The sequence below is a fragment of the Artibeus jamaicensis genome, unplaced genomic scaffold (genome assembly GCF_021234435.1).
Source record: "Artibeus jamaicensis isolate MK-2021 breed Jamaican fruit bat unplaced genomic scaffold, CSHL_Jam_final scaffold_1283, whole genome shotgun sequence".
Lineage (NCBI taxonomy): Eukaryota > Metazoa > Chordata > Mammalia > Chiroptera > Phyllostomidae > Artibeus > Artibeus jamaicensis.
The window spans coordinates 17,681,588-17,708,067 of record NW_026522028.1 but is presented as its reverse complement, the minus strand read 5'-3'; the positions used below and the strand labels follow the sequence as shown (position 1 = coordinate 17,708,067).

General features: G+C 38.4%; 1 protein-coding gene across 3 annotated transcripts in view; it reads left to right on the top strand.

Moving 5' to 3' along the window:
• Positions 1-26,480, top strand: part of REPS2 (RALBP1 associated Eps domain containing 2) — a 219,772-nt gene that overhangs the window by 94,117 nt on the left and 99,175 nt on the right. For all 3 annotated transcript variants that reach the window (XM_053655827.1, XM_053655826.1, XM_053655825.1), the window contains exons 7-13: positions 1,884-1,947; positions 4,623-4,765; positions 8,572-8,666; positions 14,090-14,159; positions 15,793-15,846; positions 20,000-20,045; positions 23,126-23,262. In XM_053655827.1, the coding sequence (XP_053511802.1) occupies positions 1,884-1,947; positions 4,623-4,765; positions 8,572-8,666; positions 14,090-14,159; positions 15,793-15,846; positions 20,000-20,045; positions 23,126-23,262 (609 nt within the window). The remainder of the gene's footprint in view (positions 1-1,883; positions 1,948-4,622; positions 4,766-8,571; positions 8,667-14,089; positions 14,160-15,792; positions 15,847-19,999; positions 20,046-23,125; positions 23,263-26,480) is intronic.

Below are 26,480 nucleotides of genomic sequence, written 5' to 3'. Positions count from 1 at the left end.
TTTATTATGAAGTCTTCATTGTTCAGATGTCCCTGATCATTCTCACAAATGCTTTTTAAAAAACTGAGTTTGACCAAGGCCAGAAGGGCTTCATATACTGTCATTAGGTGATATCTCTTTTTAAAAACATCTTTATTTCGATATTCACATACCATAAAATTCACCCATTTAAATTGTACTACTCAGTGGCTCTCGTATACAGTGTGTTCACAGATTATTTTCAGAATTTAAATTTAGAAGGCTTTCATTACCTTCTTCCATAAACCACCTACTTATTAGCAATTATTTTTTATTCCTGCTCTTCCCACCTCCCAGCCTTAAGTAACTACTAAGCTATTTTCTTTCTATATAGATTTGCTTATTCTGGGCTTTTAAAAAAATATGTTATTTATTTTCAGAGAAAGGGGAAGGAAGAGAGGGAGAAAGAGAGGGAGAAAAACATCAATGTGTGGTTTCCTTTCACATGCCCTCTACTGGAAACCTGGCCTGCAACCCAGGCATGTGTCCTGACTAGGAAACCAACTGGTGACCCTTTGGTTTATAGGCCATGCTCAATCCACTGAGTTACACCAGCTAGGTCCCTCTTCAGGGCTTTTCATGTAAATGAAATAATCTATGTGGTCTTTTGTGTTTGACCTCTTTCACTTAGCATAATATTTTTAAGGTTCATCCATGTTGTAGTATGTAGTCAGAACCTTATTCCTTTTTATGTCTGAGTAATTCCATTGTATGGCATATAGGGCCCTTTGCCTTTGATCCTTCATAATCTATCCGAGGAAGATAGGCCTGCTTTAGGATCCATTTTAATTCATTGTTTTGAGGCCAATGAGAAGACTTGTAATTGCCATAGAATGACTTTTGACTTTAACCAGCTTAAAATACAGCTTGGGGCTTTGATTCAACTATTCTTTGTGTTAGAATTGAGGCTTTTGAATTGTGAAATTATTTTGAGAGCTGAAAGCCTACAAATTGCAATCTCAATAATGGTTGGGTCCAGCAGTTTAAGTGCAGTTAGGACTTAAGTGCAGCTCTGTAACATGTAAAATGGAATGACTACCTGATATAAATTGATACCGATAAATTTACATTGAATCAAGAAAGTAGCAAGAGGTTCCTGTATAAGTTTCTTAAAGAGCCATCAAAGAGCTTTATCTCACAAAAACTCTTTCTCAAGAGACCTGTCTTTTTTTAAATTTTATTTAGTTATTTTTCAAATACAGTTTTTTGTCTATTTTTCCCATCCCAGCCTCCCCCCCCCCCTTGCTCCCCACCTCCCTCCCATTTCCACCCCCCTTAGTTCTCGTCCCTGTGTCCTTCCTATTTGTTCCTCCAAATCCCTCCCCCATTTTCCCCTTAACTTCCCTTCCTTCTCCCCTCTGGTCACTATCCCTTGTTCTCTATTTCAGTGTCTTTGTTTTTTGTTTTTTGTTTTTTTTTTCTGCTTAAGAGACCTGTCTTAATGTCTGTGTGATGAGATTAATGGTGTTAATTTTCTTCTTTTTTTCTGTTTTCTACCATGATTCTGTAATATGTTTTCATTAAAATACTTGACAGGTTTTTACTTTAATAATTTTGAAATTTGTCTTTTGAGTTTTTAGTAAAATTTTGCACATTTTCAGTAAAAATGAAACAGGAACTCATAATTTGCATGTCATAATAAGAATTACATCATTGCTTCTTTTGCCCTGTTGTAATTGACATATTCTTTCAAAAAGCTGTTCACACTTTGTTTTCTAGCCACATGATTCATAGTTGCTTTAATGTTGTGTTTGTGGTTACATGGTAGGGATTGTTGAAAGAAAAAATGGTGATTCATTGACATTAAATATAAAAGCTACTCTAGATATTAATTAATGATTTATTTAAACAATGGCTGTTGACAGGTTCAGTGGCCAAGAACTTCTTCACCAAATCAAAGCTTTCCATTCCAGAACTCTCCTATATATGGTAAGTACAATTAATGCCACATTGTATGATACAGTCATCCATATTCATTCTTTAGTTCCTACTGTTGCATTTCAAAAGTTTTATTTTTTGAATGATTTTTTAAAACATTTTATTTATTTTTAGAGAGAGGGGAAGGGAAGGAGAAAGAGGGAGAGAAACATCAATGTGTGGTTGCCTCTCAGGTGCCCCCCCCACTGTGGACCTGGCCTGCAACTCAGGCATGTGCCCTGACTGGGAATGGAACTGGTGACCTTCTGGTTGGCAGGCCCATGCTCAATTCACTGAGCCACACCAGCCAGGACTAATGTATGTTTGTTTGTTTTTTAACAAAGTAAGAGAGTGAATAGAATTTAGAATTTTATTGCTGTGAAAATTAAGTTATTGTATGAAAAGCTCAATCAGTGAACAGTGTCTGGCACATACTGCACACTGTATGTATTAGCTAGTATTTACTTTTGAAGATTTTATTTATTTATTTTTAGAGGGGAGGGGAAGGGAAGGAGAAAGAGAGGGAGAGAGACATCAACTGGACCTGGCCTGCAACCCAGGCATACGTCCTGACTAGGAATTGAACCAGTGACCCTTTGGTTCACAGGTTGGCACTCAATCCACTGAGCCACATCAGCCAGGGCCATATTAGCTATTATTTTTAAAATTTCCTAGTTATTTTCCTCATCAAGATCCCTTTTCAGTCTAAGCAATAATGTGTGTGGGCACATGAGAATTTCCATCTTGTGTATTTTATTTTCAGATTTTTCTACTTGGTGTGATGCAAGTAACAAGAGGTTACTGAAAAGCTATTCTTTATATTATTTTATCAGGCCAGGTGAACAGAAGGTCCACAAATGTCTTGGAACTAAGTTAAATTTAACTATTCTATCTGCGTGTGAGATTCCTATATTTGGCTGGTGTTTATCAGCTGAGCCCTAATTTAGACTTGCAGCTATGGCATGAATTGCACCTTGCTGCCGAGCTGGCCGCAGCCCTGGCTCCAAATGGGCTGTGCCAAGAAGGTGCAGATGGCTCCATTCGCATTTATGAAAATGTTTGGTGTCTCTATAAACTCCCAGCTGTGTGGGGGCTGTTCTTCCTCACAACTGGGCCAGAGGCTGCACAGCTCTAAAGATATAATTAAAACACTGGGATATTGATGTAAACTTTTTTCATGAAGATTTACAAAAAATTACGATAGCACTTAAAATTGGTTATCATGTTTTCTGCATTTATAAAATAAATCTTTTGAAAGATTTTTAAAATTTATCACTTTTTCTTAGAGGGGAAGGGAAAGAGAGAAGGAGAGAAATATCAATATATGGTTGCCTCTTGTGCATCCCCTGCTGGGAACTGGCCTGCAACCCAGGCATGTGCCCTGACTGGGAATCCAACCGTGATCTTTGGTTCATAGGCCCAAGATCAACTTACTGAGCTACACCAGCCAGCTGCATTTTATTGGAAAACTATTGCGATAATCCTTGTGCATGCCAGTGTACCTGGGATCCTGAGGTAGATTTATTCATTAGCAATATATTCTACCATAATTTTAACAAGAAGCCATATATTTGATTTTAAAGCTAGGGGAAAAAAAGAAGTTATCATTTTCAGAAGAATACAGTCTGTTTGGGCAGAATTCCCAGTCTTAACATAATGATATAAGGCTTCCTATTTTTTTGTGGAGACATATACACGAAAGCTGAATGGTATTGTCTCCATCCTGCATGGGCAGCAGTCCCTGTAATCCTCAGCCCGAGGAGCTGCTGTTTCAGGGCTGGTGCATTTTAAATATTCTAGAGGAAGGAGGATGTGAATGGAGCTTACCTTCGATATTCTTTTCTTCAAATAGTAACACCTTCCTAGTACATCTTCATATGTCTTATCTCTCTACTTGTCCTAACACAAGTATACTTGTCTCTGTATACCTTAGAGACTGGTTGAGTTTAGAGGGTCTTAATTACTTTGGCAAATAGGTTTCTTTTGTGGTGAGTAAATAGGTCTGTGCTTTTAGTGGAAAACAATGACTGAAGCAAAGATAAGCCTTTTCAAGACTATCCCTTTCTTCCTTTCTGTCTTATCTGGTTCCAGCCTCCCTTAGTTGCTAGTTTTATCTGAAAACATCCAACTGGTATTTATTGAGCTTACTTATATTTTCCCAGGGGGGGATTCTCAAGCAAATTTTTGATACAACATTTTTGTGACTTGAAAAGTTCAAGGTTTTTCCTTAAAGCTTAAAAATGAGGCGTTCATTCCTGAGCTCTAGTAACTGTACAGTGGCTGAGATAACTATGAAAGGTCTGGGGCTAGCCCATCCTCTTGACAGTTTTGAGCACCAAGTCAGGAGCTCTTCACACTACACATTCACCAAAAGGCTGTCAACTGTGGAATTCTGGGCATCATTTTACTTTTTGTGTCATGGTTGCTTATCTTGTGTACTCTGAATTGTAAAACAGACTTACCAGAGAACCTGAAGAACTTAAAGTTTTATTTATAAAGTGCCACTGATACCAGTGCTATCAATCATACTATTTCTTCCTCTAAGTGGTCCCTTGAGATTTCATAAGGGTTTTGGGGCTCAGCAGGCTCACCACCAGAGAACCTGGAAATTGTGTTTGTATGTTTGAAGCTGAGTAAATTTTCCTCTAAGCCTGGTGTTAGGTACTCATGGCATCTGTTATGTTTAGGGAACTTAGTGATGCTGACTGTGATGGAGCCCTGACCCTGCCTGAGTTCTGTGCTGCATTTCATCTCATTGTGGCCCGGAAGAACGGCTATCCTCTGCCTGAGACCCTCCCTCCAACTCTGCAGCCAGAATACTTGCAAGCAGGTAAGGCCTCACTATCAATTGTAATCCTCAGACATTTTCCATGCAGACCTTACAAGAAAGTTTTGTTTCTTTAATAGTGTCCAGACACTTTAGGGCAGCGGTCCCCAACCTTTTTGGCACCATGAACTGGTTTCATGGAGCAGGGGCTGGTGGGGAGATGACAAGAGACAGAGCTCAGGTGAACTTCACTCTCCCACTGTGGATGTGGAGGGAGATGGGAGGAGGATCTCGGTTGAGCTTTGCTTACGGCCCAGTTCCTAATAGGCCACAGACTGGTACCGGGGAGTCCGTACCAGTACCAGTACCTTTTGTAGGTACAAAGGGAGTCCTTTGTATCTACAGTTATTGCCTTTTAACCAATATCAGATCTTCATATCTTACAATGTGAATAATAGGGGTGGTCTGTGTGTAAGCCATTTGCTATTTTCGTTCTAGTACTCTCTGGATGGATTTGAACCAAAGTCACTTACCCTTTCATGAAGATTATGGTGTAGGCAACTACTAAATTTCTTAGCTGATATAGAATGAAGAGGACTATCTTCCTGTACAGCCAAGTGATGATTTGGCATCTTTAGGTGCATCCCAGTGTCCCCAAGTGGCCTTGGGCAATGAAATGAAATAGAACTGTTATACATAACGAAAAAGTTAAAAAAAAACTACATGCAGTGAAATCGGCAAAGAGCTATAATTTTAAACATATACTTGATGAATTTTTACTTATGTGTGTACCCATATTACTACAATCAGATAAAGATCTGGAACATTCTAGCACACCAGAAGACTGGAATAGAAGTCAACTCTCTTTGTCTTTCTTAGTAATAAAACAGTTAACACCACAAACCCTTTGGATAGGAAAAAGTCATGGTGTATCTGAAACATATCAATTCCTTTAGAAGATTGGACACATTAACAGTTTCTCTTGCCCTTTTCAGAGAAAGTGGGCAGTGATCTGATTTGTGTTACTCAGAGAAGTATAGCTTCCATTGAAAGGGTGCAGAAACATCTGGTGCTTTCAATAACCTTTCTCACTTTTTAGGCAGGAAAGGTCTCTTAAAAACATGAGAGCTTAGTCATGGGTGATTATCGGCAAGACGGAACAGTGTCAAAAGTAAATGTGATTAGTCATCAAGAGTATACCTTTTGTGCTTAGATCTGGAAAAGGTCTTAGATTATCTTTCCTTGTTCCATCCTCATGAGAACAGCAGTTGCTAAGTAGCCAGTGACTCATGTAAGGCTGCATTAAGAGGGTGTGTAACCTTAGGTAAGAGTTCCTTAGATGTTTGAGCTGAGACAGGAAGGATGAGCTAAGGGCTATGTAGGTGAAGGAGGGGGAAGAGTGGGCTCTGGCAGAGGGGACAGCACGTATGTTGCAGAAACCCTGAGACGGGGCTTGGAGCATGGGAGGTATGTAAAGTTCAGGCCATAGTAGCTGGAGCACAAAGACCCCAGGCTGGAGGGGATGGGGATAAGGTTAAATCATGGGCAAAGATGTTGACGTGTTTCAAGCAGGAACTTACACAATCATATTTGTTGTTTGAAAGGATCCTGCTGGTTGCTCACCACAGAGCAATTTTTGAGGAGCAAGGGCGGAAACCAGAAGACCAGGTTATGGCAGTTGTCCAGTCAGGAGTTGTGGAGAGGCTGGCACTGGGGAGGTGACAGTGGAGATGCAGAGATGAGGACATGCTGGAGGGAGATTTAGCAGTTAATTTATGGCATCCGTTGTTTTTGAAAGTATTAGCTTTTTACCTAGAAAGACCCCCTCATGATAGGGCATTAGTCATGCAATTCTAGTGAGATCACTGGTAAACTAGAAAGAGAAGTCTTATCTCAGTTAAAACTGCTCTTGGGATTGGATTGAGAAATAGTACTTGGAAAAGTGTTTTGCTGGTTTTACTAGGGAAAGAGTGAGACCATCTGCTATAGTCAGAAAAAAATCACCAGGGCCTGTGGTCGCCTGATCTGACATCAGTGAAGTTCAGACCAGAGTTACCAAATGAGCAATATAAACTACTTGTACTCAACTGTCTACGGTAGCTGTTGCTTACTGGCCAGTACTTTACTGTGGAGGGAAGTTGGTATTTCAAACCCTGGTGAAGATGGGAGGGTGAAAAAGGATTAACATCAATGCCAATTTATTTTAAACACTTGATGCAAAAAAATTTTTTTAAACATGGTGAGATTTCCTGGACCCAATTCCGATGTGTACGTGTGGATGCTTCCCCACACCAACAAGCAATTCTTGTGTGTGAGAACTCTACTCAATTCTGATACTATCTACCTGGAGATAGAATCAGGTTCCACAGGTAAAGGGTTCTGCCCCCAGGAGATGCTAGTCATGACTCCAGGCTGTTACCTGTACTTCTGACAGACTGGCTATAAATCAGGCTTCCAGGATCCCCTTCTTGAGTTTGATTAATTTGCTAAAATGGTTCATAACATCCAGGAATACCTGTTTACTCACTAGAATACCAATTTATTACAAGTGATGTTAAGGATATGAATGAACAGGCCAAGGAAGAGATACAAAGGGTGAGGTCCCGAACAAAGGAGCTTTTGTCTTCCTGAAGCTTGGGGCCCAGCATGACAGCACATGGAAGTAGTCTGGTTTCCTAATGAGGAAGTTTTCTAAAAAAAAAAAAAAAAAAAAAAAAAAACCCAAACAGATCTACTAGCTATCCTTTTGAGTTTTTATGAAGACTTCATTAAATAATCATGATTGACAAGTCATTGGCCATTCAACCTCACCTTTCTCCCTCCTGGGAAATAAGGGGCTGGAGCTGAAAGTTCCAGTCCTCTAACCACATGGCAACCTGGTGAACACCCTATAGTGGGTTTCAAAAGTCGCTCTTCATTAACATAACAAGAGACACCATTGCTCTCATTACTTATTAAATTCCTAGGAGTGTGGGAGCTCTGTGCCAGAAATGGTGATGAAGATCAAATACATATTTGTTATTATAAATCATAATATCAACATAGTATTAAAATTTCTTAATAGCTGGTCTTGACAAATTTGATTTGTAACTTTTGTTTATTGTCTACCCTAATCGGCTTTTCCTCTCTGGAATATTGACAAATTTTCTAGTTGTTAAAACATTTCTTCTTTAATTACTTTGTGCAAAAGTGATGAAACAATCCACTTCTAAGAAACAGCACTGAGTGTTAATTATCAGTTTACTTAGTAGTATCAGTTTTCCTCATGCTAATCCAGTCAGTCTCCCAACTAACAGCCCCTGTGTTAGAGATTTATAACATGATACTTATTTCTTTACTTCTAAATCAGTAAGAACCTGTGCTCTTTTGTTATTCTTTCTAATCAGAAGAAAGGAGTATTTTATAGTTTTCTTGGGCACATATTATAAGATCTCAGCTATTTCCAACAAGAATAGCTAGAATGTAGAATTTCCTTAATGTTTCTGGTATCACCATAGTTACTACTAAAACATTATGCTAGTAGCATTAGTTAAAACTTTAGTGATAGTGATGGTTAATGTGGAAGATGACTATGTTACAACACTAAATGCCAAAAGCATGGACCTTCTAGCAGGACTGCTGGCAATTCAAGTTCCTGCTCAGCGATTTACCAACTCTATGACCTTGAGTAAGTTGCTTAACTCCCTGGTTTCTCAGTTTCATCACGTTTAAATGGGGTGATAGGAGTTCCACGTTGTACATATAGAGAACTTAAAATACTACATCAGCATGATGAGTGCCATAACTAGTATATCGGAGCTAGCTGATTTTGTTGTTATATAGGAAACAGTACCTGCTATGACATATGCATTCTTTTTGTTTCTTCTTAGCCTTTCCTAAGACCAAGTGGGAGTGTACCTTATTTGATTCTTATTCTGATTCCATGCCAGCAAACCAACAACCCCATGATGTGAATCGGATGGAGGTAAAAGATCTTCATATGTTAAGGAGTTAAGGGTGTGTTAGAATTAAATCCATTAGCCTATGTGTTTTACAAACTCTGGAAAATCTACTTTTATAACATTTTCTCTTCATAGTTAGTACTTACTATGGGGATCATCCTTGCAAATGTAGATACCAGATGTATCTATAATTATGGTTTTTCTTTTCTCCCTAAAACTAGATTTGGTAAAATAAGCATAATAGTCTTGACTTTCTAGAGGTGAAATTGAGGTGCAGCCAAACTAGGCCAGAAAAATACTAGCCAAGTAATTTACTTTAACCAAGCTTTAATTCTGAAGTAAACATTGTAAAGTTATATTTTTAGTAGCTAAGTATTAAGAAAATATAATGAACCAGAACAGTTTTGAGATGAGGTTTGAGAACTGTAACTGAGAGCCACTAACCACATTTAAAGCTGCCTTCTCCCTGAGGGTTTTTAGCTTTTGGAGCAGATGAAGACTGATTTGGATGATCCTCAAGAGAAACCCAGAGACTTCCCACCACGGTGGGCCACTGATGTAGGGGCTTGGCCACATGCTTAGTGGTTCTTCAGTATACATCAATAAATAGGAGTTATTATGGTTATTGTTAATGTCAGCACCATCATCAGTCATTATCATGATTACAGTGATTTCAGCTTATGATATCTGCTGTTCCTGTCCTAAAAAATCTGGAAATGTTTAATAAATGGAGATTTATTCACAGACTCCTATTATAGTTCTCTGACCCTAGTTAAAACCATTGCAAGATGGTAGAACTCAAAGGCAGTATACCAGAACATGTCTTTAATTTCTTGTCACTGTGTGTGATTATTCTTTTCGGTGGGGCTGCCATGCCCATAGTCTGTGTTTTCAGTGACATCCTCTGCTCCTCTATGAGCAAATCAAGCCTGCTTCTACGGTGCTCTGTCTGTTAACAGCTTTCTTGGCCTCTCTGCTCCTTTCTTTGAGTTGTAGCCTCCATGCTATTTTTCTCAACAGATTTCTACTCATGGGAAAAAGATGTGATGAAAAGTGATTTCAGAAGGAGTGATAGATGTGCTTTTGAAGAGTTTTGGCCTTTTAAATTTCTTTTTTTCTGTGTATCACATGTGATGGACAAACATGTAACAATAGCCACTTTTGATGGACCTCAGTCTACTCTGGGGTTGCTGACAGCGTCTGGAGAGGATTGTCTGTCAGGCCAGGACACATAACCTCCACAGCTCTCTGGTGCAATTGCCCTGGTTTTTCTTTATTTATTTTTATTTTTATTTTTATTTTTATTTTTATTTTTATTTTTATTTTTATTTTTATTTTTATTTTTATTTTTATTTTTTTGCCAAATCCCCCTGCCTGTGTAAAATTATGAGGGTTAGGTGACCTATTAAAAGTGTCATATGTTTTTATCCTCTGGATAAATGTTTTGTTCCAGCTTGCCATGGTATCCAATGGCCTTTACCCTTCCAACAGAGACAGATAATGCTAGTTTTTGGAGAAATTAATTACTGACTTACAGAGATGAATGTTATGTGCAGCTAAGTTTTATATATGTTCATATCTTTAAACTGGCTCCTTTGACAGGGCGAGTTAAAAGCTACTTAGAACCCTCAGTTGCAGAAACAATATCAAAGGAATGGTGCATTGGGCTGCAATTTCCCACTGTTAACAATTTTTCACTGTTACACAAACAGGAAAGCAAAAGAACAACAAAAACCTTTTTCCCAAGAAACTGTTATTTTCAGAGGTGAGGTGCTTCATCTTAGATAATGATGTAATAAATAAAATTCAGGGGTATACTACTATGGTTGATTAATGGTTTGGTCATTTGAGCAGTATAGGTCAGATTTTAATAGCTATGATTAAATATTTCACATTCTTCTAAACTAATTCATTGTTCTTTCTACAACTGTTTAAGCTTTCATGAATGCATGGCATGGAGTTTAAATAGACGTTGGTACCAGCCCTGTGAGGGATGACTACATATAGATGTTTGTGTTATGAAAGAAGCTGTAGCTGATTCAGGCCATGAGAAGTTTGCTCAGCAGTACATCTTTTTCTAAAGACAGCAGAGCTGTAACCATGTCCTGTCAAGAATTAAAGATTAGAATTTCAGGTGTACTCCTCTTAAGCGGGGTTATTATATTACTGGATTTCTTTCTTTTGTAAACAGCTTTACTGAGATATAATCCATGTACCACAATTTAACTATACAATTTAAACTACACATGTAAACTATGCAATTCAGTGTTTTTTAATAGAGGAACAGCTGTGCAACCATCAATGTAGTCTTAATTTTAGAGCATTTTCATCACCTCAAAAAGAAAGCCTGTAGTCATTAACAGTCAGTCATTCACTATCCGCTGGTAATCACTAATTTTTTTTCTGTCTCAAAATTTGCCCATTCTGGACATTTCATATAAACAGAATCATATAATATATGGTCTTTTGTGACTAGCTTCTTTCACTTACTATAATGTATTAACAGTTCATTCATGTTGTATTGGTACCTTTTTCCTCTTTGTTGATGAATAGTATTCCATTGTATGGATATGCCCAATTTTGTCTCTCCATCCTTCAGATGATGGACATTAGGGTTGTTTCTACTTTGGGGCTATCAGAAAAAAATTACTGTTATGAACATTCCTGTACAAGTTTTTGAGTGAACATGTTTTCAGTTCTCTTAGGTACATACCTAGTGGTGGAATTGTTGGGTCATATTATAACTTGTGTTTAACTTTTTTGAGGAACTAGCAAACTGCTGTGCAAAGCAGCTGCACCATTTTATATTCCTCTACCAGCAATGTATGAAGGTTCCGATTACCCCATGTCCTTGGTAATACTTGCTATTGTCTTTTTTTATTTTAGTTATCCTAGTGGGAGTGGAGTGGCATTTCATGATTTTGGTTTTAATTTTCTAATGACTAATGATGTTCAGCATCTTTTTGTGTATTTAACTGTATTTTGCTGTGTATAATGCACACCCGTGTTTTTGGTCCAAACTTTCAGGAAAAAAATGTTTTAATTTTAAATTAAATTACTTATTTACTTATATTTAGAAACTTGTTTTTTGTATTATAAGGGAATTTTAGCATTTATTTTTGAACATATTACAGTATAAGCAATTTTATGTACCAGTAGCAAAAATAGTATTACTTTACATATGGATATCGTTATTGCTTTCTAGAGTTGCACTTTTACTTTAACACATAAACATAGATAAAAGAATTTAAAACACTTATATAGCTACAAAATTAGTACTACCCATGTATAATATGCATTCTTATTTTTCCCTCAAATATTTGGGTGAAACAGTGTGCATTATACATGGCAAAACACAATATTAGCCATCTGTGTATCTTTTTTGGTGAAATGTCTGTTGGAATCCTTTGCTTATGAATTGGGTTGTTTGTTATTGAGTCATAAGTGTGCTTTATATATTCTGGATATGAGTTCCTGACTAGGTATGCAATTTGCAAGTATTTGGTCTTTCTTTGGTTTTTCTTTTTCCTTTCTCGATAGCATGCTTTGCAACATAAATGTTTATTTTGGTGAAATTCAGTTTATCTATGGTTTTCTTTTTTGTTGTATGTGCTTTTGGTGTCATATCTAAGAAACCATTGTCTAATATAAGATCATGAAGGTTTAGCCCTTTGTTTTAAGAATTGTATAGTTTTAGGTCTTACATTTAGGTTTGTAATCCATTTTGAGTTAATTTTTGTGCAGGCTGTGAGGAAGAGGTCTAATTTCATTCTTTTGTGTATGGGTATTTAGTTAATTCCAATATCACTTACTGAAAAAGCAATTTTCCCCCATTCAGTTGTTTTGCACCTTTGTTGAAGATCCCTTGGTCATAAATGTAAGGGTTTATTTATGTGTTTTTGGTTCTATCCCATCTATATGTCATTATGCTAGTCTTACAGTCTTTTTTTTGTTTGTTTTTCCACTTTTTTATTGTTGTTCAAGTACAGTTGTCAGTTGTATCCATTCTCCCTAATCCCCCCCTTTCAGCCATCACAGTCTTGGTTACTGTAACTTTGTGGTAAGTTTTGAAATTGAGAAGTTGAGTCTTTAACTTTGTTCTTCTTATTCAAGAATATTTCCACTATTCTGGATTTCTTGCATTTCCATATGAAATTTAGGACTATCTGGCTAAATTCTGCAGAAAAGTGAGAAGGATTGCATTCAATCTGTAGATGAATTTGGAAAGTATTGCCATCTTAATAATATTAAGTCTTCTGACTCATGAGCACAGGATCTTTCCATTTATGTAGCTTTAAAAAATTTCAACTCTTTTTTGGTTTTCTTTTTATCTGCCTTTCTACTCCTAAGTCATTTTCTTCTACTAAGGATCTGGCTTGTAATCTAGGTGCAAGAAGAAAGTGAAAGGGATTGTTAAGATACATTCTTTGTTCCGTTGGAGATAGTAGACTTTGAATAGGAAATTACATCTGGGTGCTTCATCATAATGCCAAGAATGTCCTGCTTGAGAATTAAAAAATAGATCATATTACCACCAAGCAGTACTATTATTATTCTTAAATCTATCAGAAGTCTTAGCATGCTTGTAATTGAGACTTTCTAAGAAATAAATTTATAGCCCTGGCTGATGTGGCTCAGTGGCTTGAGCACTGGTCTGCAAACCAAAGGGTTGCTGGTTCAATTCCCAGTCAGGGCACATGCTGGGGTTTCAGGCCAGGTCCCTCGTAGGGGGCACACAAGAGGCAACCACACATTGATGTTTCCCTCCCCCTCTTTCTCCGTCCCTTCCTCTTTGTCTAAAAATAAATAAATAAAATCTTTAAAAAAATCCACAGTCTCTAAAAAAAGTAATAAATTCATAGTAATAGATTTTAAACAGAATTTTAAATTAATCAATACTTGATTAATTTGGATATTCATCTTATAAGTGAAAATTTTTCCCATAAGTGAGTTAGGAGGAAATTTTGTTCCACTCATCAGTAAAATTACCTTATTCCAGGGTAAGGAGGCTATTTGAATCAAGGTAAAACACCCTCTGGTTAACAGATTCTGGCAAATATACCTACCTTATTGGGCCACTTGTCAGAACCTCTCTCTGATTGTGAAAAAGTACATAGAATTCAGGTTTGTTCTTGACTGAATGGGGAAATGCTACAAGATGGGACTCTCTGGCTGCATCCCATACTGGATTCAGATTTAATATGTGATCTATACATGTGCCAGACTTAATCTGAATTGTTATTTTTTCCCTCTATGCATATAAATATTTCAATACAGATTATCTGTCACTAGGCACCTGAAATAAAATAAAATTGTATTAAATGTCAGGGCTTACTGAAGACAGAGATATTGACAAGATATATAGCTTTTAAAACATTTTCATCATATGTGCAGATCACTTAATTTCTGTTTAATCTGTATAATGAATTTTCTTTCCTTTTTCAAGAAGTTATCTATTAACGACATGACTGACTTTCCTGTTCCTACCCAAGATATGACTGGTAATGACAAACAAGGTAAGGAAAGAATGAGTTTTCTTCCTTTAGAGATGTTCTGATTATGTTTTTCTTACTCCATTTCTCTTGGAATCTTGGCTTGTAGAGCATATAAGGACAGCTATCAGTATATGAACACATTTGGATGAATTATGTAGTTCAAACCATTGTCCCAAAACTAGTTCATAAAGTGGTAATAAGAGTTTGAGTGTCCAAAGCCCTCTTAAACCAGCTCATTGGCCCCTTACTCACTGCTGGCCCCCAGGCTTAGCATATTTTGGCAGATATAATCCCAGAGCATGAGTGTAAATACATATTTGTACACAGGTTTGGTCCACAAGGAAATTCTCTTCTGGAGAGAGTTTTTATTCCTGGGCTTTATTCTCTGTGCCTATGGGTGTAGGGCTGTGATGTGAAGCCCAGCAACAATTTGCCTATCTTATGGCACAGGTGAGAAGCAGTACAGCACAGTGTTCCATGTTACAGCTATCTCCAAGTACAGAGATAAGTTAGCCTGGGAATATCTAGAAGAGCAGGAGGAACCCCCCCCCCCAACTCCATAGTTCTATATAATGCTTGATAATCTACCCTGTCCTTCCCTGTACACTGTCTCATCCAATCCTCACAAAACTGAATGGAGACTGACATGTTCATCTCTTAAAATTTAGAGATGGGTAAACTGAAGTTCAGGCAGTATGAATCATTTTCTTAGTAAGAAAAAGAGAGGGAATATGAACCAATATTTTCTAAATCTCAAGCCAATATTTCTTCTATTATCTGATATTAATTTACTGCCCATGTATGAGAGGCTTATCTGAAGAGACTAAAAATCAGTGACACTATTTCCGGTTTTATTGTAGAGACCTGCAATTGACATAGCTTTGTATGGGAGTTAAACATGAAAAATAAGTTTTCCCTTAATAAACAATAGTTGCATGTTATCTATTTAAATATTTGCTTGGGAGAGGTAGAAGTGGACATTGTCTAACAGTAGCATGTACTCTGATCCCTCTTTATTAATTAATGGGTCTTAGCTTTGGCTGAACATTGGAATAACCAAGTGAACTCTAAAAATACTGAAGCCTGGGTTTCACTCTAAGAGACATTTTCAGGTCATTGATTTGGACATCAGGAATGAAAGGGGGAAGTTCTTGATACTTTCTGATAATACTCCTAGCCACTAGAGTCACTCTCCCTGGAAAGTTAAACATACTGCTTTGTTCTCTTGGCATATTGCTTTGTTCTCTTGGGAGAACCTCCTATACTTTAAGAGTTCTTCTTTTTTTAATTTTTTAAAGATTTTACTTATTTTTAGAGAGAGGGGAAGGGAGGGAGAAAGAGAGGGAGAGGAACACCATGTGTGGGGACTTGGCCTGAACCCAGGCATGTGCCCTGACTGGGAATCGAACCAGTGACCCTTTGGTTCACAGGCTGGTGCTCAATGCACTGAGCCACATCAGCCAGGGCTTCATACTTTAAGAATACTTTACTGTTTTGGTAAGTTGTATAGCAATTATAGAAGTTTGTAACAATATTTTCATAAGTGATTAGTAGAGATTCTTTGTTTTAATGTGCCAGAGAAATAAAATGTTACAGGTTTTTTCTTTCTTTTCCTCTCCTTTCTCTCTGTTCTTTTAAAACAAAACATCACTAGCTTTGAAAAGTACTACGGATGAAGCCTTACCAAAGGACATGTCTGAGAATCCAGGTAGGAGAAAACCATTTTAACGTATTTATGTATTTATTTCTAACAAAAAAAAAGCAGTAGTTTTAGTGAGTACAATACTGGTATATTTGTGATGGTATGTATGTTTCTCTCAAAAATTGTCTTGTGTTTTATTACAAGGAAACCTTTTTGCTTTTTTAAAAATCCCTTCTTTTCAGGTACAGGAAGGGGGTGATTTCTTAAAGTTCTGAATTTAGGTTTCATTGAAAGGATCAATGTTTGAATTTAGTCTCACTGTTACTAAGTATAAAATTGAGCAGGCTTGGAGTTGAGAAGATTTATTTCAACAGGCCATTGCGAATTCTATGTAGAAGGAATTGGTGGGGTAGATCAGTTGGAGGCTTATAGTTGGAATCTTTGCATTTCCAAAATGAAAATCTCAATATTTTCATTATACTTCACCACCAGGAAAGCAAGTAAATATTCTTTTGCATGGAGTGGATTCCAAAGAGAAAAATAAAAGTTGTGTTTGCCCTGTTCTTGGAGAATTGGAAGTGTAACTGTGAACTATGGAGATAGCTGGGCCTGTGTCCTTGGCTATCTCAATGGACCCACCATTGATCCAAGATGAACTTAGTTAAAAAACACACTGGCTAGGGAAGGTGTTAATATTTGGAGCTCTGATTATGAGGACATGAAAGAAATTGGTGTTTTTTTATCTCTCTTGATATTTAATAAGTAAATCATGTTTGTTTTGGTTAGCTATCATCCCAGGATTATTTGTTTAAAGTTGGAACAAAGGGGTCAATATAACATTGAGGCTTATGTAATAGTACAATATTTCCCAAACACAAAGTTCATTCAAGGTTTAGAAGAGAACAATAGAGGGAGAGGGGAGGGAGGAGGAGGATTGGTTGGGGGAGAGAGCACGAAAGAGTATATGAATGAGAATCTATGATGGATTTTAGATATGAGGCCTAAGAATCTGTATTTTTAGGCAGCCCCAGGGGATTGTGATGTGTAGCCTATTTTGGTAACAGCTACCTATAGAAGGCCATGTTAAGAAATAGAAAATGAAGATTAACCATGATTCCAAAAGTGGTAGGAATTCTCAAACCTAGTTTTGGCTTTGGAACTGATTGGAATTCCTTCATCATGGGGGAAATGCTCTGTATAGGAGAAATGGAAGTGCCTGAGGTAGGTTTTTTTTAACCTTATGATATTAGCAAAAGTTATTTAAATGCAGTAAGTTAAATTGCTGCTTCTCTAGCAGCCTTTGAGGAAAACACTTTGTTTTTTTCCATGAGCATCACATGTTCTCTGGGGCGAGCTTTGGACGCTGTTAACATTCCTTCATTGAATAGGATGAGGCTTTATCACCAGATAAAGCATCTCGGGGTGTGGCACATTGTGTGAAGTACATCTAACTTTGTTTCACATTCTGCCTGGGAACATGCTGTGTGGTTCCTGATTCATTTTCCCACTGCTTCCCTGTTCTGGAGTGGGTATAAGGGACTTGGATTCCTAGTGGGAGATACTGGAGTTTCAAGATGGTGGTTTCTAATTCTGAATGGCTATTGGTGCCGTGTGGACAGGTCACCTCAGTTGAGTTGCTGCCTTTTGGAGAATTAAACTTAAGGCTTGCCTTCATATCCCATTTCTGTTTCCTGGAAAGATGACATGCCTGGAATATTCTAGGAAATTGGCATTCTTCTTCCCTTTCCCAGCTAAATGAGAAGTGATGATCTGCCTATTGGTGTCTGCCTGGATTTCAACATAGCAAGCCCTCACCATTTTTTGCAGATATTCACATGCTCCAAATGCTGAGCCGGACTTTCAGGGACTCAGAAGCTTATGGAAGACTTAACCAGAATAGTGAGCTCCAGCTTTTTCTGATCAGAAACCTGTGGAGAATTACCAAGACCTGCCTGGGATATCACCACTCTTCCCTAGTGGGTGGTGATAGTAATAATAGTAATGGTGATGAAGATGACAATGACAATGTGGTGGGTTACAGATGGAGTGGGACTTTATTATCAGTGAATGGGAGTATCCCTTTTACATATTTTTAATGCCCTTACCCTTTTAATTGCTAAAAGTATATATATTAGTGGACCCTAATAGAGTTCTTAGCTAATGTTACATTCCAACTAATTCAAGAGAACACAGTGCACAGTGGTGATCTTTTTCTTGATGTCTTAGTCATGCTTAGTGGATTAGGCCTTTTCATCCTTACACTGTAGTCTTCAGGCTGCTATTGGTCTTTCTAGCAGCTGTCCTGATCACCAGCTATCACCCCATGGTTTTATGGGGTAGAGCAGTTCTTTCCTTCCATTACCCTCTCCTTTGCTGTCCTAGCAGGAACTAAATTTAGAAGCCATAATTCTAAGCTTGAAAAACTAGAAGCACTCTATAACAGTAGTATTTCACAATTCTAAAATACACTTAGTTGTTAAAGTACCTTCACTGTATCTCGTCTCTACCTGAGGCATGGCTGCATTTTTATTTTCCTCATCCTGTAGGTGAGGAAATGGAGGTTTAGAGAGCTAACAGTTAGTAAGTGTAGTAGCCAGGAGGAGCACCTAGGCCTCATGACTCCTGGCCTGGTCTCCACCACTCATCTGTACCCCTCACTCCATCTATCTGTCACTGGCAGAGTTTACCCCGCCCTCCACACCCATTCCTACCCCTGCAAAAACACAAAGATAATGGTAATTGACAAAGGAATTAACAGTCACCACGGTCTGGCTTGTTGAACAGTATTTTAACATGGCTGAGACTGCTACCTACATATTTATGGAAAGCAGTGGGGTCTGAGGGAGAAGAGAGCTACAGGAGCCAGCTTTGGGTCATCCTGCTCAAAGGGTGGCCCCCAGCTCTTTGGTGAGTCTGCTCACGTTGTCCACCCAGTTCAGCTGGAGGAGAGGCTGCCCTTGGGCCACTTTCTTATGTTGCCTGAGGCAGGTGGGGGGAGTTAGTTTTCCATGACAATGGGCAAGACAGGGATCAACTCCTTGGGCTGCCCAGGCTTTTCAGAAGTTTGAGTTTAAAGATTTCTGTGCTCTTACTACAATAAGCTAAAATGTGTAGGTTGGAAGAAATATATCTCTTCTGCTGCTGACTGTGTGGAAGGGGATGTATGTTGCTTGTTTGCTTTGCGTCTTATTAGCACTTCAGCTCCCCTTCCTGCCTGGCTTATCTAATTGAAAGATTTTAATGGTCCTTGTAAGTCCAGGCTGCCTCATACCAAGGAGGGTTTTATCTTTGGAGCATTGCGAAAGAGGAGGGGATGATGCAGTGAGACATTTTCTTTCCAGAAGGATTTGTGCAAACAATATATAAACTATGTTCTTGTTCCTAGTTAGTAGCACTTTTTCTATGAGTTTTTATGGTGCAAAATTTGCAGTGTTTGCTAAATCTTAGCATAGCTAGTGGTTTTTCAAGTTGTCTTCCATAGAGGATTGAAAACATCAAAAGAAGATTAATGTTTTGGTAAATGTTTCTACTTATTCCCAAGAAGTCGGGATGGGAAAGTAGGCGTTAGTTTGAAATTTGATTGAAATTTGATAAGAAAAAGTTGTGTGGTTAACAAAATATTTTAATGATTTCATGCCATAGTATTCTCTGTACAATTCGGTCATAGAGACATAGGCCACAGGAATATTTTCTTTTAGGAAAAGCTGCATAGCACATTGTAATTTACTCATGGGAGCTATTTCTTCTGGTCATACTGCGCTGGTAGTGTATTTTAAGAAAACCTTAACATATATAGCCTAATAGATTTCTTTCTAGTCTTCAGAGGAAACTGGTTCTGAATCTATTACTAGGCTATTATGATAGATCAACAAATCCCAAAGTCTGAACCCATTATTATATAAATAGATAACCCCTTAAGAAGGTTGTCTTTTTAGACTGGAATTTCTTTGTTAATCAACTTTGATTTGAGAATGGCTTCTTAGATAGTGTTCTGATGAAAGGAAAATGTGTTGGTTTTTATTTCCTGTTAATTGTGCCTTTAGCTTTAGAAATAAATTTCTGAAATAATGATACTGTGGAAGAAGTCATGTTCTCCACATGGATACCTGTACCTCACGTTGACCTATTGATGTGTTCTGTACTAGTCCAGATGTTGTATATAAACCTGTTTAACTGCAAAAATGAAACTCAGGCAAACAACAATTAATCTTCATTTCAGCCACTCCTAAGGAGTCCAACAGTCTCAAAGCAAGACCAAGATCCAGGTAGTGTTTGTTTAATTTCTACTTTTAATACCCTTTGTGCCCTGTGCCAGACTAGAAATAAACCCCTCCAACCAAAAGCACACAACCCATAATCTCCTTTTCCTTTTGATGTGAAGCTTAGAATGTGGATGAGTTCACTGTCATGAGGGGCCTGACTGGAGTGTGCAATGCTACTGGGAGACTCATAGTTTCTGTTTATTAGTGCTGGAAGATGGTGGCTGCTGCGCTCTGGTCACCTGCCATGAAGAAGCAGCTTGTGTGATATGCCCATGTTGTTGCAGCATGATAATAAGTAGGGAGAAGTAGCCTTGGAAAGAAGGAAATGTGGTTAAAAGGTAACCAACACCGAAACTGACTACCATGACAAAATAAATACCAATAAGTAAGAAGTCTGTGGTCAAATCTGGAGTTGGGAAATAAAATGCTTATGGTGATTCTCCAGTGAGGCAGGAAGTTTCAGGGAAGCAGTACTTATGTTCTGTTTCACCCTATCTTAGAGCCTGTTCGTGGCTTTATGGTTTTTCAATCTCTAGGGGATAGCAGAAGAGGGAGAGACAGAGAAGCAGAGCTGTGGCTGACATCAGACAACAGAAGGGAGGAGCAAGGACAAACATAGAAACACTAATAGAACCAATAGAACATGAAAAGGGGAAGATGGTATTGGGACCCCTCTTCACCAGTAGACTGCAGTGTAAGATAAGAGAGTTTGTGTGTCTTCTCCGAGTTTTCCTTTGGTTCTCAGTGACTTTTCCTCCTTTGGCTACTAGACACATTCCTGAAAAAGTGAATTTAAATCTGATCATATTTTGAAACACTGATATTTAAGGAAATCTTGTTTTTCTTGTAAATCAGAGGTACTCCATAGTGTATCTTTTATGTCTGGATTTTCCAAATTGGGGTTTTGTTTCCTTATTCATAGAAGGTAAAGCTATCAATACTCATATTTTAAAAAACAATACCTACACTAATTGATTTTGGTAGGAAAAAAGGCATAGTTATTATTTCTCTGTATGGTTACCACATTTACTCATCCCTTTTTTAAAAGGATGAATGGATACTTTACAAATTAGTCTGTACTGGCTTTAAGATGTAGGGATAGTAACATTTATCTGCCCTCGTAGTAGAAAAAACCTTTGAATTGCAGAAATTTGCTTATGTGTTCTATGTTAACCATAAATTGAACCTCACAGTTTTCTCTTCTGCTGACTTCCTCTCTCTTTTGCAAAGCAAGTGAAACTACCAAATCTCATAATCACATACTCTATTATTAATCTCACTTGCTAAATTTTATACATTATTTTTTTAGAAATTGGTCTGCTGGTCTCATTTGGGTGTTTTTATTTCACTACTCCCAACTGGGCCTTTACTGAGACTAAGAGAATCAAACCATCGTTATCTTCCTTTTTAGAGTAACAAAGCTTTGTGGAAATGTAAGGGAAAGATGGAAAATCATCATTCTAACACTACAACATTCATCATTTTCTTGATTCCCTGCACATTTATATTTTAATTGGTTGCGGCCACAGGTTTTCAGTATCACTTATATGATAGTCAGTTAACTTTCCATAACAAATATAAATACAATGGGTATATATGGAAATAAAATGGAATGACTTACATGGCATAGAAAATTCTTTTAATTTCTAGCTACGATCTCTGATTTCCTTTTTGAATCAAGAGTTCCCATTTGAAAACTTTGTCGTCCTTTCAGGTCAATTCCCTCTTATTTTATTTGAAAGTATTAGAACATTCTTCCTGCTAGTTCCTGCATTGCCTTTGCCTTGCCTGTCTCGCCAGTTGTGTTACAGGGACCACCCCAGAGCACACCACATGCCATTATGGTGACTTTATTAAAGACCAAAACATTGCATGACAAACAGAACACCCATACTACCACCAAGAAACCTTGAAGAACTCATTCAGGAAAATTGAAACTTGCTGTGTGAAAACCAGCTTTACCAAGAACTGAAGTTACATAATAGAGATAGATAAGTGATAATTTCATGAGTGCTGCTCTAAATAGCTAAATATTAAGAACAGTTTTCTGAGGTTAATTTATCCCTAGGACATATCTCTGACTCAAAGGTCATTTTCTTCTTTGACATTAAGTTGGCTGAGATGCTGAATAGAATAGATGTACACATGTACTTCTTAGAAAAATCATATTGGAAGTTCATCCACAAACCTATTACCAAGCACTAGAATTATGAACTGAATGGAATTAATTTAGAAGATAAAGTCTCTAATAAATAGTGTAGCTGCTACCACCAAAAGGTTTTTTCCCTAAATAAGGCAGTATAAGGACATTTTTAAAAATGGAATTTGGAAACAGACATGGACTACAGTTTGAATGGAACCCATACAACTTGCTAGCTGTGTGACCCTTGGCAAATTATTTAGTTCATTTTTCTTTAAATGCCATTGTTGGAGTTACAATCTCAGAAGCTGCCTAGGTAGCTAGTCAGCTACTGCCTTGTCACAGATTGAAGGAAAAAGTTAAGAGGAAGCTTTTGCTTTGAAAGTTTCCCCAAATCTGTATTTCTCATGGTAAGAAAAACTAGACCTCGCAGCCTGATTGTTGTGTGCTTTCCTCTCCTGAATTTCATTTGCGGCATATTCCCTTGAATATTTGATTCTTACTCTCAACTTATCTGTCCCAATTCTTTATGTACCTGTCATTACATTTGCATATAAACAGGAGAAAAGTTCTGTAATCAGTTAATATCATGAAGCCCTTCTGCTAAAATATGGAAGTACCTAAGTGGGAGGGTTTACATGCTATTTTATTAATAATTCCAGTCAAAACAGATTTCAATTCACAAAAAAGTGTTCCTTTTCAGAAAATTTAGGTCTAAGGTATAATAAGAGCAAGGAAGTTAAAAAAGATTCTGATTCACGATTGGGGTTTGGGCATTATGGCAGATAGCGGCATCCAGGGGACAGTAGAATTCATGGTTGCTTTGCGAGCTTGTCAGTCCTTTGCAGTCACTTTGACTTTTGTGGGTATTTCCCATTTCAACCCAACTTCAGAGAATAAAGCTTTGCTGTCTCCTTTCTGACCTTCCCTTATTTTGCTGCAGATCTTACTCTAGCACCTCCATAGAAGAGGCCATGAAAAGGGGTGAGGACCCTCCCACCCCGCCACCGCGGCCACAGAAAACCCATTCCAGAGCCTCCTCCTTGGATCTGAATAAAGTCTTCCAGCCCAATGTGCCAGGTGAAGTGCCCCTTTGTGTTCCAGCCCTTCCCTTTCTTATTGGAGTTAGTGGATGGGCATCTGCCACAGGGGCCTTTGAGCCCAAAGAATGAGCAGACCTGGCTGTGTCCCATCCTAGGAAGGTCTATACATTGCTATAAGATTCTTGGGAGGGAAAGCAATTCCAGGCAGATAGATATCACATGTGTCTGGAGCCGTGCCCACACTTGCTTGGGATCAAGAATTACAAAATTCTGTACCAAGAGGATAAAAATGCTTTGACTCCAGACAGCCTACTGAGTGTGCGGCTGGGGTCTTGTTATCTGTATCCTGGTAATTTGTATATAAGATTCCTGGCTGTCATTTCCTCAGATGCTTATGTGGTTTTTCTGTGAAAGATCTGGATGAGAAATTCTATATTTTGTCCCTGTGGCAAAGATCCTGTGTCCTCTTAGGTTTACTGCTAAGGGGACTCTGCTTTCTAAATCTGACTGATGGTCAGGTGGTTGGTGGTGGGGTCTAGGGCAAGGACTCCTGCAGGTGCACTGCTCTGGGACTTCTGGGGCTGGGACTTTCTTGAGCCACTGGCTGTAGAGCTGGGTCTGGAGGGGAGGTGTTTGTGGGCCTGTCTGCTCTCCTGACTCCCTGCGAAGTGGGAGGCCAGGGAACCTATGGAACAGCAGATGTGAACCATGCCATTGCTTTAGTAAAGGCACTAGGGTACAGCACCATCCCAAGTGGTATTTAGGGAGCAGCAAGGGCCTTTCCACTGCCTAATGTAGGCAAGGTATCAATGCAATGATTTCCTGAACCTTTAAATGTCCATGTGCATTTTAAATCAAGGGAACCTCAGATGCTAGTGATTTTCAGATTATTATCTTTTCTACTAAAGCAAGAAAAGACTCCTTGGCTCACACATTAGCATGACCTCTGTGTCCCGGCAGAGCTCAGCATGTTTTATTTGTTCTAATAAAGTGCTCTCTTCACAGTAAAGTTATAGAATGTTTTTTAATATACTAGGATCTGGAGCTCTCTGTGAAACTTGATTCTATGCCATGAGTTCATCAGATAAAAATTTGCCTTGAATTTCCCCCCAATACTTTGATCCAAATTCTGGCATAATTTCATAGTAACTGGTATTTGGAGTGGGAGTAGCCATGGATGATGATGCTATAAAATTTTTACATGGCTGGTGGATTATGACCTAGAAGATTTTTGTATTGATGCAAGAAGATTAAAACAATCTGGGCAGCTGTCTCAATATGTTTTCTTTGCAAGGAGAGAGGCTGGAAACACGCAAAGATCTCTCTGTGTAACCCCAGAAGGAGTGCCAGGTGTTTGGAGAATGGATGTGCTGTGGCTTTTATGACATTGTACTCTAGAGAGGAAGAGACAAGAGTGGACTCAGAGTCTCTCTCAGCTGCTTATTCACTATATGATTTTCAGCAAGCGGTTTGATCTTTCTGCATCTCAAATTCCTAATCTGTAAAATAGGGCCAATATTACACACAATTGTAGGGTTTTGGTGAGATAATAAATATAATCCAAATAGTACGATGTTTGGTCCATAGGCACTCATTCCACAGTACAATGATGAGGGAAGGGAGTCTGAGGATAAAGCCCCCTGACTTCCTTGATTCCTCCAGTGGTACACTTCTGTGATGTGTCCCCCACCATCCTTGGAGGACTCACAAAGGGACCGAGCCCCAGTTGCCAGCTGTAGTACTCTACTCATTAACACACCGCTTCTTGGCTTTCCTCCCTCCTGCTCTGTCTCACTTTCCCCACACCCAAGTGAAATACCTGTTCCCAAGTCCTAACCTTAGGGGCTGCTTTTGGGAGAACCTGAATTAAGACAGCTTCTTTTTACATCTCCAATGTTGCTATGACTTCAGGAGGAAAAGCATTTTGGTTTGATAAATGCCAGAGAACAGCTAGATGGGTGACATCTACATTCGCAGCCTACTTCCCTTGTCTTTTCAGGGGAGGTTTACCCAAGTGACATTTTAATGAGCAGTTTAAATTGATCACTTGAAGAAGAGAGCAGGTGGTACCATTGCATCTACTTAATTTGATTCTATGTTGGTTAATTCTCATTGGAAATTACAAGGATCTAAGTTATGTGGAATTTTAGTGTATTACATTTTGCTGGAAATTACTTAGTAAATTCTGACAAACTATGAAAGCATGAAGTAGAGTATAAATCTATCAGAATAGTGCACCCTGTGAGAACCACGATGCCCATGTAGTAACCCCTCAGTTGCATTTGTGTTTATATGTCACTTTTGATCAACTAGGTCACACTATGCTTGCTATCCTACATCCTGAACTTTACCATTAACCATCTTTCTGTTTCATAATAGAGAGCTTCATTTCTTTTACTGCCTGTGTGATATGTGTGTACCAGAATTGATGGCGTATCGATGGAGCATTTTCTCTCACCCTGTCTTTCTCTCCTTCTCCTTATCTCTTCCCCACACTTTTCTCTCATGCTCATATACTCTTCCCTCCTGCATGCTCCATTTAATCCTTTTTCACAGAGCCACTCTTTCTCCCTTTTTCATCCTCCTCTGTGCTCATTCCTGCTCATCTTTCCTTTCCCTCTCCTTTTCCTCCCCTTCCTTCTCTGTTTCTCCTTCATTTCCCTTCCTACTCCCCCCTTTCATGCTCATTAGCCTCTTTCCCACACGACTCCACTCATCTCACTTTGTCCCACATCATAAACAAAGGAGAGGTTTTTAAGGACTTTGTATGCATATCTTTGTTTCCTCACGTACTTCTTTTCTTGGGCTGAATCCTACAAGTTGGAGTTGCTGTGACATAGGCCATACATAGACAGACACTTCACGTATAGATATATGTTGCTAAACTGTGGTGTAGAAAACACAGCCTTGCCAGCACTGGTTAATGTTCATCTTTTTTTATTGTTACAAATATGATAGGCAAAAGTTTGCATTTTCTTGATCCCTAGTGAGACTAAACAGCTTTTCATATCATTATTTGCTATTAATATTCTTCTCTTTGTGAATTGCCTGCTCAGAAGGCTCACTCAGCTTCTGTTGCTACATCTTTCTGCCTAACCACAGGGACTACTTGTCTCCTTTTCATTTTTCCAATGAGGTTCTGGTTCCTGTCTTCTCTGAAGCAGTTGGGAATGTGAGGGTGGCCATAGGGCCAGCTAACCTAACCTGCTACTTCACTGGGTCCATGTCCTTCCAGCCCCCTAGTGCCCCATCTTT